General features: G+C 37.3%; 1 protein-coding gene across 2 annotated transcripts in view; it reads left to right on the forward strand.

Moving 5' to 3' along the window:
- Positions 1-21,346, forward strand: part of lpp (LIM domain containing preferred translocation partner in lipoma) — a 205,225-nt gene that overhangs the window by 90,994 nt on the left and 92,885 nt on the right. For both annotated transcript variants that reach the window (XM_065240758.2, XM_065240761.2), the window contains exon 4: positions 16,601-16,704. In XM_065240758.2, the coding sequence (XP_065096830.1) occupies positions 16,601-16,704 (104 nt within the window). The remainder of the gene's footprint in view (positions 1-16,600; positions 16,705-21,346) is intronic.

Here is a 21,346-nt window from a genome sequence, read left to right on the forward strand (position 1 = left end):
CCCTATAAAAATAACATTTGTTTCATTATTCATTCATCGTATTACTCATTATTCATATAAACTCATTTCTCTTTTATAGGTTTAATAAAGCAAAATAAAAATATTTCCAAGTACTTCCAGAACGTCATTAAGTGCCCCCTGGAGCACATTTATCCAAACGGTTGAAAATCAAACCGTCTATACAATCTATAGTAAGCAAAAACAAGATAGATACATAGGCTATAGGGAATTTCTTCATGCCATGCAAGCAAGCACCATCAAGTGTAAAACAAAACAGACAGAAGTGGAGAACAGAATCCTCACTACAGTTGTTTCCCTTCTTTCACATTGACTGTGACTTTCTTGGAAGGTGTTTACTCAAGCATTCTCCAGGAATTCTAATGCGAGTGCGTTGATCTTTGCTATTTCGTGCAGCTGCCTTCATTAATCACGTCAAGTCTATTAAGGCTTTTACGCTCTTCTCTCCTCTCGGTTGAGTGCTGAGAATTTTGAACACCGCTCAGGTCAAAGGTCGTTCTTCACACACACGGCCCACTGGGAGAAAAGATTTGTGGTTAGACTTATTATAGCTCAAACTATTTAGTGAGTTCTGTCGTCATGTGGCCGGCAGCCATGGATTTCACATTGTGGAAACCTCAATGATGGAAAAGCCTTTATGTTTGGCAGTCAGGGAAAAAGTGGCAGCCGTATACGTCTTTCCTCTGTTATGCCACATGTGATAATGGCAGTAAATTGTAAATGATGTTTTTAGGCCTTTGATGTGTGCCGGATGCCATATGTTGGATATTTAACTATTAAGTACACAAGCTTTCTTAATGAATCTCTGTGTTGTTTTCCATTAATTCATATTCGTAAAGATACATTTACCTGATAAGCAAAACATTTGCAAACATTTGTAAAAAAAAATTATCTGAAAAGCTCAGTAAATTCAAGTGTGGAACTGGGATGGGATGCCACTTTTGCAAAGAGTAAGTTCGTGAAATTTTATTCCTGCTAGACCTTCCAGTGTCAACTCTAAGTAGTATTACTAGAAAGTGGAAGCATTTATGAATATTAAATACAGCAAGGAACAGCAAGAACATGGAAGATCCTTCTCTTTTTAAAGGGGCTGTCCGTAAGTTGAGAAATTTCTAACCGTTACTGACACCAGTGGCCGTTATAGAAACTGCAGCCAGTCTCATGCTCGTACTAGGTGGGCACACTCGTACGAGCATGACCACAACAACCAGAGTTGCCATAGCAACCATAGACAGCTCATTGAGATTCGCCAGCATGTTTACAAATGTAAGAAAAGTTACAGTACTGTAAGGTTATTGTTTGACAGACCATATTTTAGCAAAATGTTGCAGTGCTACTTTATATTTTCAACAGAAGTCTACTTCTAAAAGTTTTGTAACACGACACTGTAAAACACACTCCCGACACTCACAATCTTAATGCACTCGTGCTCTGAATAAAGATAATTCATATAAGAAAGTAACTTTTGAAACGGTCCTGTGCTACATGCTATCGTTAGCATTACACCACAAAAACAATAACATAATATATTACAGATGCCCTGTAACTATGTCTTACCTTTGCAGTAAAAAGGAAACCTGCGCAAGGTCTGTTTTCATACCCAGCGCTGACCGGAGCTCCCTCCAAGAATCAAATGCCAATCCCATGTTTAATCTTGTCTCTTCCCCGACGCCCGTTCACGCACTATTTTGGCCGCACTAGATAAGGATTTTTTTTAAACTTCCGAGGAGTTTCCATAAGTGTCTGGATTGTGCTGGAAGTTGGTTGCTTCTTTCCGTCTACAGAGTCCATTTGAAACATGCTAGCGATTGCCGCTGTTTACTAATGACTGCCGTACGCGTCTATATGGAACGCCCAGGTAGACGAGCACGCGCATGACGTCACATTTTGAATTTCGCGCCAATTCGGACCCGACTCCTTCAAACAGAAAAGAGCCTACAGGCTGATAGAGACAACCGTGGAGGACACTCAAGGTGTCATTCTTTCTATTACATTATGGTTGCTTTATAAATATACAAATGAAAACTCTATCTTAAAGATTTTTTTAAGTAATAACTTACATTCAGCCCCTTTAAGTACGTTGTCGTTTTCCACTGGAAATACTGTATGAAAAATATATTTTGAGTATACAGTATAGGTTAGGTTGTAGTAAAAGCTCTCCCAGTGATCATATTTTGGGAGATTTTTTGTTTGTTTGTTTGGTAACTGTTAAAAGCAATTAGTGCTGTATTGCGAATGTCACTATACAGCATGTGCCTAACAAACCCCTTCATTTGTGACTTATTCCATGATACAGTATAGGCTCTCGTACCTGTTGCTTACATAGCCTTATATTTAAAATCATATGGCACTTGCTATTTTTGAGAAATGTAAACATTCCAATTAATAAACTAGTATCCCTGTTATAAACTCATTTCCCTTTTAATGTCTGAGGCCCAATGATGATTACTTGTTCATCTGGTGTAACTTGTAACAGGAATCTTTCTGACTGAAAGTTATTGAACATAAACAGATGTCCCCCCAAGTCTGTCGGACGGAGATCTGAACCCAGTCGTTATTATACTGGCACTCATTCAGATTATATAAAGAGGTAGACATATGTATAGGGCAGGAGTGACCTTCACTTTAACTGGGTCAGATTCTTATCCTGTATTAAGTTTAATTACATGATATACTGAATAATAAATCTCAAACAGTCAAAGATACCAGACATATTTTTTTTGTGGCAGATGAATTGCCATTTAAGTATTTCCATTTATATTTCTGTTTTATTTCCATATAATTAGAAGTACAGTTACTGAGCAAAAGTCTAAAGGGGGTCGCATACCGGCCGCGCAGCTCAGCGTCTCTCTGCGTCAAGTGGCGTCTAGGACAACTCGGAGATTGTTAGGGATTGGTGCAAGAAGCGAACCCAAGCGCAGACTTTTGACGTTACAAAAAGCTTTATTTGTTATACAACTGAGAAAAACAAAACCCACGATGGGGCAAAACCACAAAACACTAAACTGAACAAAAACTAAAATGACTAACAACAAGGACTAGACTATGACTTACTAAACATCAGATCAAGGTACTCACAGTGACAGGACAAAACGAACCAGTGAAGAACACCAAACACAAGGACTTTAAATAGGAGAACAAATGAGGTGAACAGGTGAAAATCATAACAAGTAAGGGATCGGGTAAAAAGTGACAAGACATGGGAAATACGTGGTTAGCATACACAATACAAGCCACGCATTCCCCACACAAGGCATTGTATTGTCAGAACCCTGCCGTACTAAACTAATATACAAAATGAGACAAGGTTCCGGCAGGATCCTGACAGTACCCCCCCCCCCCTTAAGGGACGCCACATGGCGACCCTCAAGGAGAGACACAAGACAAAACAGACTGCATACAGGACAAAAACCACAAGAACATGACAAATACTAACAGAGGCAAACAAGCTAAGACAGTCAATGGATTGGGATGGAATAATAAAAGTAACAAACAAGGGAGGGGGGGTGGGGGAACGAAATAGTTCATAGGAGGTGGTCCAGGCTGGGTAGGACTGGGTGGGATTTGAGTCTTGGGTCCAGAAGGTGAAGTGGGAGTTCTGGAAAAGGCAGGTCCAGCGGAAATAAACTGTGGTGGAACCGAAGCAGGAATGACTGGGTGCACAAAAGGAGGTACAGTAGGGTTCCAAGGAGGGGCAGGGGCAGACAAGGGAACAAACGAGGTCGGCAAGACAAAAGGGGCTGCAACAGGCAGTGGAGACAAGACGGACGAAAAAACAGATTCCTGAGAGTGCGCTAGCGCTGGCGGCGGCTCTGGGTGCGCTGGCGGCGGCTCTGGCTGCGGCTCTGGCTGCGGCTCTGGGTGCGCTGGCGGCGGCTCTGGCGGCGGCTCTGGCGGCGGCTTTGGGTGCGCTGGCGGCTGCTCTGAAGTAGAAGGTTCTGGGGCTGGCTGAGACGCTGATGCCCCACTCTTCTTCTTCTTCCATGGACGAGGTGCAGAGAGTGAGGTAATAGCTGTGGACACTGTGATGGAGATGATCGGCTCTGTGGAGGACCCCTCAGTCGGCGACTCCCACAAAACCCTCTGTTCGCGTTTGCCCCGGAGGCTAACAGGCTGGTACGAGCTCTGGGCGTTCGATGTGGTGAGAGCTGGGCCCTCCAGCGTCAACACTCCCATGACGAGGCCCTCTGTGATTGAAGACATCGGAATCGGGGTTGCTGCCTCGGTTGAGACCCTGGGCTCAGGCCGGTGACTGACGAAATGTGCCAAGTCCTCCAAACCCAGGGGTCTTAGCATCCTCATCTCGCTGGGCTTGAGTGGCACATCAAGGCAACAATTAAAAATTATCTTAAGTTCAGTCTCGTCAAAGCCGGAGTCCACGGCTTTATTCAGAAACTCTAAAAGGAACTCCCAGACATTGGCCCCCTTCTGGCGGAGACCAAATAAACAGTGAGCCTGGCGAGCTCTCATAGCCGGATCCATAGTGTCTGCTGGGTTCTTTTCTGACTGGTTCGTTCTGTTAGGGATTGGTGCAAGAAGCGAACCCAAGCGCAGACTTTTGACGTTACAAAAAGCTTTATTTGTTATACAACTGAGAAAAACAAAACCCACAATGGGGCAAAACCACAAAACACTAAACTGAACAAAAACTAAAATGCCTAACAACAAGGACTAGACTATGACTTACTAAACATCAGATCAAGGTACTCACAGTGACAGGACAAAACGAACCAGTGAAGAACACCAAACACAAGGACTTTAAATAAGAGAACAAATGAGGTGAACAGGTGAAAATCATAACAAGTAAGGGATCGGGTAAAAAGTGACAAGACATGGGAAATACGTGGTTAGCATACACAATACAAGCCACGCATTCCCCACACAAGGCATTGTATTGTCAGAACCCTGCCGTACTTAACTAATATACAAAATGAGACAAGGTTCCGGCAGGATCCTGACGGGAGATATCGTAAACTGGAAGTGCACATTAAATAGCGCGAGCTTCGTCAGATAGCATCTACTTCAAAATGCAAAATATACGTTAGCAGCCAATGTTAATCGTTAATGATTTGGGACAAATATGATGTTATTTAATGTTAAACTATGTGAGTGGCGCGACAGGGATTTGAGCAACTTCCTGAGTCGTAGCTGGGCGGCGCGGACAGACGGCACCTGTCGGCGCCAGTGTGCGTATACTCGTAGCAAGCAATGTGTTCAAGTTTTTTAGAACGGCGTGGCGCTGAGCTTTGGGTCCTGTGTGCGACCCCCTTTAGGCCACCACCACCAGACTTGTTGTTTTAGAAGTTTTAATGTCCATCCATATTTATTTTTTTATCTATTTTATTAAGATACAAACAGAAAATACAGGAATTGTGTACAACAACAAAATATTCATGACTAAATGTCTTCGCGTGATCGCGTGGCAGGAGCGTCGCTGAAGCAGCAGTGCTGCGATTGTTTCGGCGTCGACTCTATTTTTGCTGCGCTGCTCACGCTCAATTAAAGTGACAGTGCATTGTTTATGCTTTAAATGGTCGTGGATTGACACGAAAAAGTGAAATTTAACAATAAAATCACGAATGTGAGGCCAAGTGTGTTTTTCAAACAGTCATGACTTTGAGCAATTTAAAAGAAAAGCAAAAGCAAAGCTGTCATTCACTCTCTGCCCAGCACTGCCTCATCTATCTTAATAATCTTCAGAGAAATAGATACATCTGTAAATATAAATCTTATGCTTAAACTGTTGAAGGGAAACCCGATCGACTGCTTCATGCTGTCAATCACTGGGTGAATGTTTTATTTTATCGTGAAACATATTAAATAATATGCCATGGCCTTTTATGTCTGACTTACTGTATTTTTTAATAAAATTTCCAAGGTAATACATTTAACATAGGACACAGTCTTGCATTCGATTTGCATTATTTTAAATCGTTGGTCTATATATTCCTACTGTGTAATTTCTTCCTATTTCTTCCAATTTTTCAGCAATTTCTTTGTTCTTTATACGCAGTGTCATTTTTAAAACATTGACTAAAACACGCAGTGTCTCATGGCCTCTGCTTTTTGTCACACTTCATCTAGCTATTTTTGTAAACAAGAACACGTCCTGTGAGTGTGAACGGCTCCTAAATTTACATTTGGCACACGCTTTTATCTAAAGCGACATGCAATGAATTCAAGGTTACATTTTATGTGTTTTCCCTAGGAATCTAACCCATGACCTTGGTGTTGCTAGCACCAAGTTTAGCTATTCTGAGTCTGTGCTGCTTTTAGGTAAATGTGCTAAAAGAATGCATTCATTTGATACTGTAGCTCTAGTTTAAACTGCGTGCATTTAAGACATGTACAGGGCACAGTGCCCAATGGACGGTGCCAGTGTGAACGATGCTCGGGCAGTTCACGAAACTGTCACTTGCTCGATCACCACGAAAGGCTGAAAACAACCGAGCATTTTGAGTTGAAACAATCCAGCATTAAATAAAATACAACCCAATGTGTTGGGCTTATCCCTTTTTGACTCAATGCTGCACTCTCAGAAAAAAAGGTACAAGAAGGTACAAAGGTTGTACACCTCAAAAGTACACTGTAAAAAAATTCCGTAGAAATTGCAGCTGAGTTGCCGGTAATTTACCGTAGATTTACATTTATGTTTTTTTCTGGCAACATTTTGTTCAAAGTTAAATGAAAATTAAACATTTACAAGTCTTTATCTTTACAGAGTAAAACTAAAAAACAGCATCAAGCAAAACATTCTGGGAAACAAAATCTGGACCAAAAAACAGAAAAAGGTTGATGATGATTTCTGGTTCCCAGAATGCTTTGCATGAGGCGGTTATTGTATAGTTTTATTCTGTAAAGATAAAGACTTGTGAATATTTGAAATTTATTTAACTTTGAACAAACTCTTGCCAGTAAATAACATAAATGTAAATCTACGGTAAATTACCGGCAACCCAGCTGCAATAACATTGAAATTTCTATGGAATTTTTTTACAGTGTACATCTGTAACAAAATGGTATATATTAAGACCTCCCAGTGACAACTTTAGTATACCCTTTCTTTACAAGAGTGTGGGCTACATGGGTCAAAAACAACGAAAAAACAATAACCAGGCTTATTTTATTATCCTTCTTTAAACTTCTTGTGCTGATGCTAAGTGAAAATTTTGGCAGGGTACGTAAGGATATAAACCACTGGCCTGACTTGGCAAACATAAATATGCTTGGCCCTGCATGTATAATAAATAATTATTTCTGTGAATTACCTAGGGTTATTCAATCCTCATCTAATAGAATGTAAAGCCTTATGGGTCATGCACTGATCTCAGATGAACCTCTTTTACTGTATATAGTTGTGTTATTGTTGGAAACTAAGCTAATGCAAAAGCTCTGTTTAGAAAAGTAAAAAAAAAAAAATGTCAAAGAGTGGAATATGCAGTGTATTTGTGACTGCTCTTTCGTTGGTAATGTGTAAATAGAGTTTACTTCGAGGGCACTAAGGATGTGGTAGGAAGCTGTTTATTTCATGACAGCTCTAGTTCACCTATAGTTCAGCTCTTCTTTAATTAAAGATTGAATGAAGGGTTACTGCCAGGGGTGTAGGAACCATCTGAAAGCTTATTAGTCTGGCTGATTAATGTTAATTAGATAACGAAACCTTCACCTACAGTATAGTAGTCCTAACTTATTGGTTGACAGGCTGGTACTGTAAGTAGTATACTGTATAATAATCGACAAGTAGCTACTTGTGTGTTAATTAAATCCTTTTCAGATACTAGTTGACAGTATAGAAAGCGACCTGGATAGAGTAATGGTTACCATTTCTCCTTTATAAATATTTTTTTTCTATTTGTATACATTTTTAACTGCCTTATTTTATTATCCAGCATAAATGTTTTACTGTACCTTAAACTAACATGTCTTTATGACACACTTTCCTTTTTACATCCTTATATCTTTTCCTTGAGCTAATGTGTGCTTTCATTTTTCAGAATTGATTTCTGTTATGACCATAAGCCTCTGAAAACATTTAGCAATTTAGTTGTTGGTTGATGAAAAATTATGGTAAATCAAACTGCTTCAGAGTTTATCTCATTCGGCTCCTTGTCTCTTTGCTTGACTCGAGTGAGGCTTGACCTCCATTGGTCTGAATTAAGCTGCCTAAAAACTCTCATGTCTTTAAGATGTGTGTCATATGTTCATTTTTTATCTTTAAAACAGGGTTAGTTACCAGGCTGTCACTAGAAATAATATGTCATATAATTGAGTTCAGTTCCCAGAGATTACTGTATTAAAGCTTGTGTAAAGTTTGTGACATGTCCCTTAAGTACAGTTAAGAGGCTGTACATCTAATTCTTGTACAAATTCATCTAATGTTGTAGTTGACAGAGTTTCTAGTGGGTTAGTTGTGTTTTACATTGTCTGTTATATGCTGTCCAGCCGGTGTCGGAGATGAAATAAATGGAAAGACTCTTGAGGCAGATCTTCACTCTTAAAAAACACAAAATTTTGCATAACCTTTGACACACACTTGTGAATGTCTCAATTTTTCACCTTCGTTTTCTTGTAAATATGTTTTTGTTCTGCTTTTCCTGTTTCCTGTCAGACCCTTTTCTGTTTTTGATTCTTTTTTTTGTATTTCTCTCTACACACTTGGCTGGTCAACAGATAACTGACTACCGGTTGTTATGTCAGACTCCCCACGCAATTCTGTCTGTGAAAACCTGACAGGAAACCCACAAATGAGAGTCTTAACGTTCCCGTGGAAACCGCAGGCATATGCTGCCTACTTGGACAAAGGCCGTATAGACAGCTCACATATTTAACTTTCACATTGTTGATCCTGTCCATCCACCCACCCTTGCAAAATTCAAATTAATTGTTTTCTTCACTTCACTTAATTGGAAATGTATTAAGAATGAATTGTGGCCGTTGATAGCGTGATTTATTTGAACTTGCTTTCGGTGTTGTTTAGCACCTGATTCAATGAAGGGATTATGCAAATCAGGTAACACTACAAACAGGCCCGAAGATTTAATGCTAAACTGAGAGTAGTTTGCAAGGTGCAATATCTGTTGTTGTAGTTTGGTTCCAAATTCTCATACCTGTATGTGTGGATGCAGAAGACAGTTTTGGGACAGTTCTGCAAAAGTTGTCACATGTGCAGATACACCTGGTGTTTGTAATCACTTCATAATTTAAACTGCTGCTATGATCACCATAACTTTTTAAATAAAATTCAATTTTTTGTCTGTTTTGTGGTTTGTGTACATTTGCCGTATTAATTGAACCATGCAAATAAAACTGGCTTGTATAATTAAAGCCCAATGCAATAAGTTCAGCTGTCAATTTAACATGTTAATTTACTGTAATGAAATGACTGAATAAATAAATAACGCAGTAAGAATATTGCAATAAATTTTGACTGCAAAGAGTGAAGGGAACCCAGAATCAACTAATAATTAGTTTAATCTTGAACCTCTGGTTACATGTTGTCTATTCCGACTAGGTAATATCCTTGAAATGTCTTCATCTGTGGCATATGATATTTTGATATAAAATATTAAACATTACAGTATTTATTAGGCCCAAGCATTGTCCATGACCCCACGTAGGTGTAAGCAGGATAAAGCTGTATGAATGCATGGATGAAATACAACATACAAATATTACATTAATGTGATTATATGGTGAAATTCATTTAAATAATATGAATAAATTGTTCAATAATAAGCCATATGAAGAGCTCAAATTCAAAGTGCATCTGACATGTTTTCTTATGAACAAAAATTAGCATTTTTAATCAGACTTTTAGGGCCCTATTTTACTGATCTAAGTGCATTGTCTAAATGGGCGTGTCCGATGCCACTTTTGCTAATTTAATGACGGGAAAAATGGTTTGTGCGCCGAGCGCATGGTCAAAAAGGGTTGTTCCTATTCTCCTAAAGAGTAATGGGTGTGTTTTGGGCGTAACTTTCAATAAACCAATGACAGTCTTATCTCTCATCCCCTTTAAAAGCCAGTTGGGCTGGCTCTATGTCTAATCCCTATTTAGATGACAGACTTTGTAAACTGAAAAACTAAGCAGAGGAAGAAGATCCCAAGTTTAAGATTAATGATAAAAAGTGTGGTTTTCATTTTTATTGAAACTTTAATATTTTGTATTAAAACCTTTAAAAGCCTCTTTTTTTCAGTCATATAAGTACAAATAGCAGGCTTTTAATTGCTGTAAATGTATTGATATCCTACATAATCATTGAAATCTCATAAAAAATTATTTGCAAATATATAAGAAAAGGTTTGTACTCTAAAAAAACAAACAAGATAAAGGATTTACAAACATGCGGAAAGCCGAAGCATTTCAGCACTCGGACAGCGCCAATTTTTAAAAAGCATTACTTAAAATGTTTCTCATCTCACCATATCCACAGGTTCACAGTCATCATATACAATAAATCTGTAGGGTAGCATTTAAAAAACATTTAAAAATAGATGCATTTGTTTAAAGCAAAACATTTATTTACTATGGTACAGGTGAAGCTGCTCTTTGCGCCTTCTAACGTCTCATAGTCTGTCCTCATTTATGTCCAAGAGACTCAATAAAATCTTTTACATTTCAATCTTTTAATCTTTCATATTTAAAAGCCTTTTTGTGCTGCTGCGCATTCATGTATGTGATAAGCAAACCCGCCTTGCCGTCCCGTATATAGGCGCATATTACTAACAGGCTCTTTAAATAACAAAAAACATATTGCGCCATTGACTTTAGACTTAAGACCAGGTTTTTGTTGGTCAATGACGAAGTCTATTTTAGTTGCCTCAAAATAGCAACGTGCCAACAATATGCCTGAACACACCTTGTTTTCAGACCAGAATGCCCATTGGCGCATCATTGGGCGCAAATGCATTTGCTATTTAAACAAAATGGCACTAAACGTGAAAATTATAATTGCGCCAGGTTGAAACTAGCAAAAGACACTTGCGTTGCGCATTGCGCTGCATTGCACTGGGTGTGTGATAGAGCCCTTAATGGATTCTGCCAACAAACTGGTCTGGGGTGCGTTTCCTAAAAGCATCGTTAGCCAACGAACATCGTAAGTTTCATCGTTATTAACATCGTTCAACGATTTGGTGTTTCCCGAAACCATCGTTCAAACGAACATTCGCAAACTACATCGCTAACTTGTGTCGTTGGAACGACAGCTCTTGACCTGTCGTTAGAAGCATCGTTCCTTGTTATTATCGTGTGTAGACTTACGTTGATCATGCTTTTGAACAAAATAAGCAAAAAACATGTAGTACAGTCTATATCCATCATTCGAAATATATTATAATTTTATTTTACTTCTTTAAATTTGTAAACAGAATGAAAGCGCTGCATTTGAAAACTGCCCATGTGCGCAGCCACGAGCTTTAAGACCCTGGGGAATCCCTGGGAGGAATTACGTAAGAGGAACTTGCGTTTGCATTAAATATCTTGAAAACAAACAATAGATAACTAAATCACAATAACAAAATCAGTCTTCCGATGCAATATATGTGATTTACAGCAATAATCTGACATTAAATCGATAAATTAGTCCTTCACCTCCCACGTGACATCATCAACTATGTTGTTAAACCAACATCGTTCAAACGACGAATGTGCGACAAAGTTACTATGCTTTCGGGAAACAGTCGTGACAAGGTAGTTTGTTTCTCCAACGATGCATTGTACTATGGTCGTTCAGCAACGAGTTACGTCGTTGTTTGGGAAACGCACTCCTGATTGGCCTGAGGCCAGGTTAAGTGAATTTGACTTGATGTAGCATTTGGTTAATATCATTATCCCATGTCCCAGAAACAAAATGTACTTAAATAAAACATTTAAGTACCTCAAGGATGTGTTACAGTATTAAATACAGTATTTTTCATTTTACACATTATATGTTGATTTTGTGTTAAATAAAAGTTGTGTTAAAAGTAACAAAAAATGTGTTCCAATAATAATAAATAAATTGTTGTTTTTAACACAACTGTTTTAGAGTGTGCATGCTTTCCTTTAAAATTCCTTGAATTTATTCCAAAATTAGACTTTCGATGTTTCAAAGCGAAGCATTGAACATTTTCTGCATTTTGTAGTACAGCTAACCAGCTCATTTTTTCTTGCACAAACATTTAAACCCGATACAGGTTCATCCCGCTGCTGAGGTTGTGGATTAAAGGGCGTAACTTCATTTTCCTATTCATTTTGATTTCACATAATTCAGTGATTCCTTTTCATGTTTCCAAATTTTAAAACTCTGTTTCCTGTCCCTCTTGAATTCCACTTAAATCCCTACAAACCAATATTGTCAGTTCCTCCACACTTTGAGAAGAATATCTTCCAAAACCTCAAAGCCAGGACGCCATTTCTAGCCAAACGAAGCCATAAATCAGTCTGTTCTATATTATAGCTATTTAAGAGCAATGATGGAACCGTGCAAGGTAGAGAGAATACGGACGGATAATTACAGTTAAAATAATCCATTTATCTCCCTGCCGTTGCACATTTTAAGAGCTTCTCCACAAAGATAAAACACTGGAAAGTCACACTGGTCATTATAACATTTTATCCTTCTTTGTCTGTGAAGGATTATAGGTTTATTTCACTGACACTGACTGTTTTTTTTTTTTTTTATGAAGGTCTTATTTAAGTGTACGGGAGTGTAAAAAAGATATCAGTTAAGTAATTAAAAAGGTAAAATGACACTATTTTATGCTTATCTGTGGATGAGCATAAGACGATAAGGCATGTTTACTTTGTTATTATAAACTATGCACAATTATATAGTTGGTTGCATTTTGTTATTTGTATTCAGCATTGTATTTTTCCAGTGGTCTGTGACAGTCAGTCCTGATACACCCTTTGAAAACCATTATGAAAATTTTGGATTTTAGAGTGGGCTTTCTAACACATGGTATAAGCAAGTCAACTTACGAATTGAGCTCATGAAAAACAAGTCTGTAAAACGCATTGGAATGCAACGGAAACTTTCAGGGTGCCTATTGTACATCTGGCCTAGGACTACAGGTGAAAACTAGCCTTTTAGCTAACTCTGGGATATTTTACAGCTAAAGCTGTTATGTTAATATGCACTGTCCTTGCATAAATAAATAAATAAATTGATTGGGTTAAATAAATATGTTTTAAATCACTCTATACCATTAGAACATGAAGTGTGTGGTTTTTTTTGTGGTTTTCATAGGGTCAGGTGGAGATGTTAATACACTTGATGAAGTAGTTCTGTGCATGCAGTTTCTTTTTATTCCTCCCAGATGAGTTTCATACCAGTGATACAACTGGAGACCATTGCTGCCAAATGCACCCAGCCATTCATTTTGTTTACTGCTGTGTGTTTAAATGCCGCTGCAAGAAGGCTTCTGCTTGAACTTCTGCTGTAAATCAAATTCATTGGGGAATTTGGAGAGCAGACAAAAAATGTCAGTGCATCTAAATATGTACCAAATAAACATCCAATGCAGTGCACATTACAGAAATGACATCCCACGAGAAGCTCTGGGTTTATGTCTTTGAATCTGTCACAGCAGATGTTTTCATCTCATAAACAGCATAGATGCTTCTTTAAAATATCTGTATACATGCCGCAGCAACAATATTAATGACAGATGGACAAAAGAGTTTAAATAAAAAAATGTATATTATGAACAAGAGTTTCTTTTTAGCATGCATACGCTCAAAAATCCTCACTCAAATGATCATTATTTATATGTATATAAAATTTTATGATTACACCACGTGTCTCCAACCTTTTTGTGAGCAAGGGCTACCACAATGGATAAAACCATCTGGAGGGCTATTTTTTTAATATAATCTACACAAACTTTTTTGCTTTACTTGTTTATTTTTATTTTGTTTTACTCGTTGATATGTTTTATCGTTGTTTAAATGTCAGCCTACATAAAAGGAGCCAAGCTAATATAAAAACTATGTAATTAATAAATGTTACAATTGAGGCCATTAATGTAACATGCTTTGGCGGGCACCTCACAGTGCTGCCCATGGGCACCATGTTGGACACCACTGATTTAGACTATAAATGTGTAAATAAAATAGGCCGGTGGTTCTCAAACTAATTTTACTTAACTAATAGGACTCAGATTAGATATCAAGGCAGGTGATCATACCAACTGTTATTTATCGTACAAAATTGTCATTTTCATTAATATAAATGTATAAATATGAACACATACACTATATTTTTTTCTTTTATCTGGTAATTTCATAAGCCTGCTTAAAGTTTTCTTTTTCAGTTTTTATTTAGCATCGTATAAATGCTATTTGTAAGATTGTGTAAGTAAGCATTGAGTAAAAAAATTACGTTTTTATTTTTGCATTTTGGTGACAGTGTTCCCTATGGATTAAACCTATGACCTATGACATATTCATATACCTTGACATGTGCATTATCATTTCATTCCAATCTAATTAATCGTGCTATTTTCACAAATCACAGATAAAGCAGACACAATAGTCCATTCAAAGCAACAAGCGTATTTTTATCTGCACTTTACTGCTCCACTGAATTTCATCTCGCCTGTTTTTTATCTCACCCCTTTAACAACATTCATGTTACTGATTACCAATTATACCTCTCATGGTCCTTTCAAATAACTTTAATTACTGATTAGAATTCGTCTCTCACAAAGCCAGTACTTGAGTGTAATTGCTCAATAAAGAGTTGAGTGGAAATGTGTGGTAATAAGTAGGTGTTCCTGCTGCTTGTCTCATTAGCGAGTAAGCACTCCCTTTGCTTCCCGGTCCGCATAAATAGATCTTCTTTCATTCATGGCACAGGAGCCCCCTGGTTTCCCATAGCCCGACCAGAAACCAGATAACGTATCCAAAACTCACTGACCTCACATCATAGACACATGACATGCATATAATGTGTGCATGATGCAGTGCACTACTCAAACCTTAAATGTTGGCAATTACGAGGTCACCTTATTGTTCCTGTTTGAAATTTTGTCAAAAGGAAGGATGGATTGTTATAAAGATCTATCAGTTGATCTTTGCTTAATGAACTACTTTGTTTTATTTTGGCTAGTTATATTCTAGCATAATTTTACCATGCGTTATAAGTGTTGTGTATGCCATGGACCCCACAAGTTTGTGCAAAACCTGATGATCCATGTATGATTCTTAAACAAAGTTTCGAAAACGTCTTGTCTGCTTCAGTGGAGAAAATTTGCTGTTTAACATGGTCAATTTCACAATTGTTTATGTGGTTTGTGACCTAGAAATAATGCACAACCTGCAATGTTTAATTTAACTCATTTAACATCATAATATTTTTTTGGTTTAAACTTATCATTTTTGTATGTCTCAAACTTTTGAACCTCACTCTACACAATTTCCCAGTGATAGTATGGTCTGAGCAAGGATTCAAGTTATATTTGATACTGTGTTTGTGCTTATAGCAATTTTGTGGTAAGGACCAACTTCCTTTTTCATGTTACATTGTGCTAAGAGTCTTTATGAGATAAGATCTGTGCTTCTGTGTCTTGGTTTCAATCTCCTCAGTTAATCATGCTAACATGTTACAACTTTCATTTGCCCTGAAATGCAAAAGTTAAACATCGTAATACATGGAAGTTAAGATATTAATCTTGTGTCAGCTTACGACTTACAAGTTATACACAGATGGGTTAAGGATGCCTCTCCCTTTTTGTGCTTTAAGAGTTTTCACAGAGGTTATGAGGTTATAACACAAACATTGCGCACATATTCTTGTTGTCCCATTGGGAAATACGTAATGCCGCTTTCAAAGTAATATCACATTGTACAAATAAATGGGCATGTGACTTTTTCTGACCACATTCACATTGCAGTATTTTTGATAGTACTTTAAGTTAATTAATTTGGCCAGTAGATTTGGATAAACAACCTTTTTCGACATCACTTAGACCCTGAAGGCATATAAAAACTAAAAACAAAAGTTAATGCAAAGACTTTTATGAAACATGGCAGTGAATTCCTATTGCATAAAAAAGACTTTAATTTGGATAGCTCATGTCTGGACTGATGCTTAGACTCTGTTCGAAATTGAACACAGAGCCCGGCCAAATCAGAATATAATTTGGCGAACAAATCTTGATCTTGCCTGAAACATGCTGTGGAGCCCAATCCCTGGATTAGCTGTTGACTTTACAACTCTACATTTGGCATGCTAATGTACATCTCACTTGTTTTGAGCACATTACTTAGATTTTCAATCTCTTCAAACACCTGCTTACCACAGCTTACACCTTCTTACTTAACCAAATTGTTCCCATTATATACATTAATCTGTCAGGGACAATATGTTAAGTGCATGCAAGCCTTCATGTTTTCCAAACTCTACACACACAGTAACACATTTAAATAGTTTTCAGACAAACAGACATATTGTAAGAAGAGAAAGTTCATCATGTTAAAGAGATAAAGAGAAATATGTTTTTTGTCATATTTGTTCATGAGTCAATGTGTATCTTGGCCAACTTTTATTTCTCTTTTTTTTAATGTGTTTGACATCTTTATGTGTGTTTTTATCCACAGAGGACTATCCCCCACCTCCTCCACCTGCTATGGAAACCCGCGGGGTCCCGTCCCTCTCCAGCTTCCCACCCCCTCCACCAATGGAAGACTCTTTTGGCTTTCAGGTGAGACTTGTGCATTGCCACTGTAAGTCAACACAATACAGGTATATGCTGTATAAAAATCTTTGCCGAGTGGGGTCCATTTTTTATGACATAAAAAATATTATAATATTACAAAATAAAAAAGTTTCTTTGAAAAAAAACATGACAGTTTGATTTATTGCTATGTTCCTGTTTTAACATCACTCCAACATTTTTGCAAAATCTGATAATAGATGCAATTTGAGAATGTTCCAGGCATGTGCTTAAAGTTCGTTTGGACCCCACCATATTAAAGATACTGCACTTTTTGCACGTTTCATATCATATCACATTTCAGGTTCGGCTCAAATACATGCTGTCTAAAGAATAGCCAATACTTCATCTCATGTTGTGGCAGTATACAAGGCTTGTATCCGAATTGTTTATATGTCACTTTAGTACATCTAGTACATGTGTTTTGAATTAAGTGAGGGTATAGGGAAGACTGACACCTATTGGTTCACTTTTGTCATGTTTGCCTTAGGGACCTATTCGTTTTTTACCTCAAAACCAAGCAATGATCTACATAAAGTGTAATAATACTTTTGGCAGTTTTTATTGAAGTCATAAAAATAAATGTGTTGTGGCAGACATACGTGATTGTTTCCTCTTTAAAGCATTGCAAATCCAAACTGTGTATGCGGATAGTAACGGCAGGGTTGTTAATCGGCCAAACTGAGCCAATATATATCCCACACGTACTGTAAGTCATTTGGTTAATAGTAACAGTTGCATACATGTAAAACTGACACAGATGTTTAGAAATAAGCTGTAATTTACCAACTTTGTTAAATTACTCCAACACAGCTCTACTGCTAAGTAAACTTAATGAGTGCTAGCTACAGTAATGAATCACTTGTGCTATTGTTCAGTTTGTACTTATGAATTCAAACATCTAACCCATAAGAGTTGAACTGTAACTTGTATGTATGGTTCCTCAAATCATACCGCTTTAGTTTTTAGTGTTTTTATTCACAAGGTGAATGAAAAAATGGTGAAGAAAACAGGCCTGTATTAAAGCGCAGATCAGAGCCATACTGGAACAGAATATCAATATATGTTTGAGTTATAACCCACAGCAAATAGGCTATAAAATAACATGAATGAATTTTTAGTATAGTTCATAGTTGCAAACTTAACAAACCTGCAGCAGGACAGGATCCAGTCACCCATAGGGGACAACAAGACACCCCTGTTTATTTTTGAGACACTTGTAAACTTTTCATTAATGCCTCTTCAGTTTTTTAATAAAGACGCTTTATCTGCTTACTACAGGCATGTTGTAATAAAACCCACTATCGGATCGTTTTCCCACGAACGTCGCTTTGCATGGGAGGAAGTCTGTCTTGAGGGAATCATCATGTTTGTTGATTTAGCCCTATGGAGTCAGCGTACGGCAGACAGTGTTATCACTGAATAATTAGGCCAATACAGAAAAGGCATCAGGCTGTAAGGAGGAAAAAAATCTTTATTACTATTTTGTAATGAATGTCATTATGAAGTATACGAAAGTAACAAAGCGATTTTCTCCAAGCCCTGATTATTTTTTTTCCAAATTACTGTATGGCAGCATCTTCAGCATGCAACCCTTGACAGAGCTGACAACTATCGCATTATTTCTTCACGGTTTTGCACGTGTAGGTCCAGAAAGCGGTTTCCTAAACCGGTCATTTTTTTCTTATAACGCGTTGTGTTTCTCATTTCATGTGTTACAGAACTGATCAATCTACTGGTTATTTAGTGCTCTAACATATCCTGAAGTTTCTTAGAGTAAAAAAAAAGTAAATCGGGTTGTCAGGAGTTCATGTCGGGAAGAAAGTAACATTTCTTACTTTTGTCCCGCTGCTAATACTGCTGCATTATGTTGAAAATGTATATTATTCTAATTTGAATTTGATTTAGGGCCAGATTTACAAACAGCTTGCGCCAGCGCAAACCATAATTTTGGTGTTAAATAACGACATTCAGGATTTACTAAAGACGCGCAGTGGATCATTAGCGCTGAAAAGGTGTGGTCTAGTTATTTTTACGACTGACCTTATTGCATATGCATTTCTAGTAGTTTCCCTTTCAGACGCAAAATGTTTGGGAGGATATTATTTAAATGAATCAGGCAGCGCGATTTACTATGTTTATGTTTGCGCATGTGTTATGACTAGTATTTGCGCAATTATTTATCGCTGAAAAAGCATGTCTTAAATTGCTTTGCGCTTGAAATGGCTAAAATTATTGCAAAAAAAGAGGCATCACAGAGAGCAGAGAACGGTACAATGCAGATGATTGTTTTAAAATGTAACCGTTTATTTGGAATGCCAGAGGAACATATTATTAAAAAATATTGTTCACACAGCCATGTTATTTATTAAGTGCAATAAAATAAGTAAATAAAATAGGACTCACTACTAGAAGTCGTCACACAATACTAGGTGTTTCAATACTTATTGTAAACCTTCACTTTTCAGTGTACAATGGCTGTGTTAGCTGGGATGTCTGTGGTGCTGAACTCAAGCGCATTACAAGTAAGGAATAATTGACGACGGGCCATTGAATTATAAGAAAATAATGCAATACACCGTGGGTGGGCTATTTTTTCAAATAATTCAAAGGACTGGAGTCAATTATTCCTTTTATACCATGGTTACCACAGACATTGCTCTTTTGCCTAATTTTAAGACATTTGAGAAGTTAGGTGTGCGGTTATCAGAAATTATTACACGGCTCTCTGGAATGCTTGATTCTGATTGGTCAGTTGAGACATTTGCAGGTTCGTTCTTTTCGAATAATAACCGCTCCAAAATAATAACGCATAGCCGGACTACTTTTACGAGTAAGATCGCTCCGCGCCAATAAAGATTACTGTTTGTTTGGCGCCATCTTGTGACAAACACTGGACAACCACGACAAGACACAGAGAGCTTACTGAGACTGAACTTGACAAAATAGAGCATGACAGCTACTAAGCCAACACACAAAAAAATACAGAATGGGCATTAAAACTTCTCAAAGACTGGCTAAAAGAGAAAAAAATGGAGACAGACAAGTATGAAGCAGAGGATCTTAATAAGGTATTACGATCATTTTATGCATCTGTGCAAAGTTTCGCGGAAGGATAAAAATGTTAATTTAAAACAAATATGCCAATAAAATTTTTCAAATTCATATTCATGTCCATTTTTTTTTCTTATGTGACAAGTAGCCGTGTAATAAGCGGCGCTTCGCGTCGGGTCCTGATCACACTGTCGGGGCTTATTTCCCGATAACTACCGGCTGCCTCTACATTATCCCTTACTTAATGCATACCCACTGAACATTTCTCAGCCAATCAGAATACAGCATTCAACAGCCTCGTAGTATAAGCGTTAACATCAGCTCTGCTTATGTGCGACCCTGAACTAATTTGCACTGCTCTTAGTAGATTGCGTTGGCCATTATGGAAATCAGCTGTTGTGCATGTGTTATTTCTTTTGCACCTTTTTAGTAAATAACCCGCCTTTTTTTGGAATTGCGCTTGCATGCTGATTAGCCCCTTTTAGTAAATCTGGCCCAGTGTTCAAACTGTTTAATTTTTTTTATTCTTAACAATTCAAGTTTGTACTGTCGGGTTGCTTTTGAAACATTGGATGAAACTGAAATTTGAAATGAAAATGTAATTAAATTATTTTTTTGCAAAGATACATGACAAAATATGTAGCAGTTACATATTAACACGGTCATAGTCATGTATATTTACAAAAAACAAGTGTAACAAAAAAATCTATCTTGTTCTTTTGTGTTTCTTTGGCCCACCTGTGTGTTTCTATCATCCCAGTTGACAGGGTCAAAAGTAACAATGCGCTACTTACGTTCATAGTGAAATTATACTGAAGTCGTTTTACATTTGTACAAAATTCAATACCTGGTATTGATAGACCACACTGATGAGATTGCATTGGGTAAACCATGTTCTTAATCTGTAACATTTTTAAAAGTTTCCATTTGTTAACCACAAACTAAAATGAACTAAAATCAATAAATGCTAACTATATGGCTTATTTGTTACATTTGTCATCTAAAAACAAACTTTTCCTAAATAAATAATAATAGTTAATGGTCTAAGAGTAAAAGTCTTAATAACTTATGCAGTTTTTATTTTTTTTATTTAGTTTTAAGATTATTTACATAATTTACTTTTACTGTAAAAGAAGGCAAATACTGGGAAAGGAATATATTTTTGCATGTGTGTGTGATCCACTCAACCCGCAGCTTTCCCTAATTCCAGTTTATTACATTTTTCATGAATGAAAAAGAGGATGTTGAATTATTTCTGCACCTAAGCAGAACTAACAGGAGGAAGAGGCCGAAGTGCAGCGGCGAACATGAATAATCAAATGATACTTGGCCTAAATTCTTTTGTTTCCCGTAGCAGAACGCATAGCAACACATGCAGTCTTTATTTAACTTCACTTATCTGTCTCTGTGGTTTTTCATTAAACTCTTAAATCAGCTTCCTCTCCTCAAAGCTGCTCACTAGCATGTGAAAGGAAGGCTTACATAACCAATATAAATGCTTCATTAGATTGCTATGCCTAACACTCTGTATTGAACTTATGTTTTACATGTATGTTTCGAATTATATTTACATTTT

This window comes from Paramisgurnus dabryanus, chromosome 7, assembly GCF_030506205.2.
Source record: "Paramisgurnus dabryanus chromosome 7, PD_genome_1.1, whole genome shotgun sequence".
Lineage (NCBI taxonomy): Eukaryota > Metazoa > Chordata > Actinopteri > Cypriniformes > Cobitidae > Paramisgurnus > Paramisgurnus dabryanus.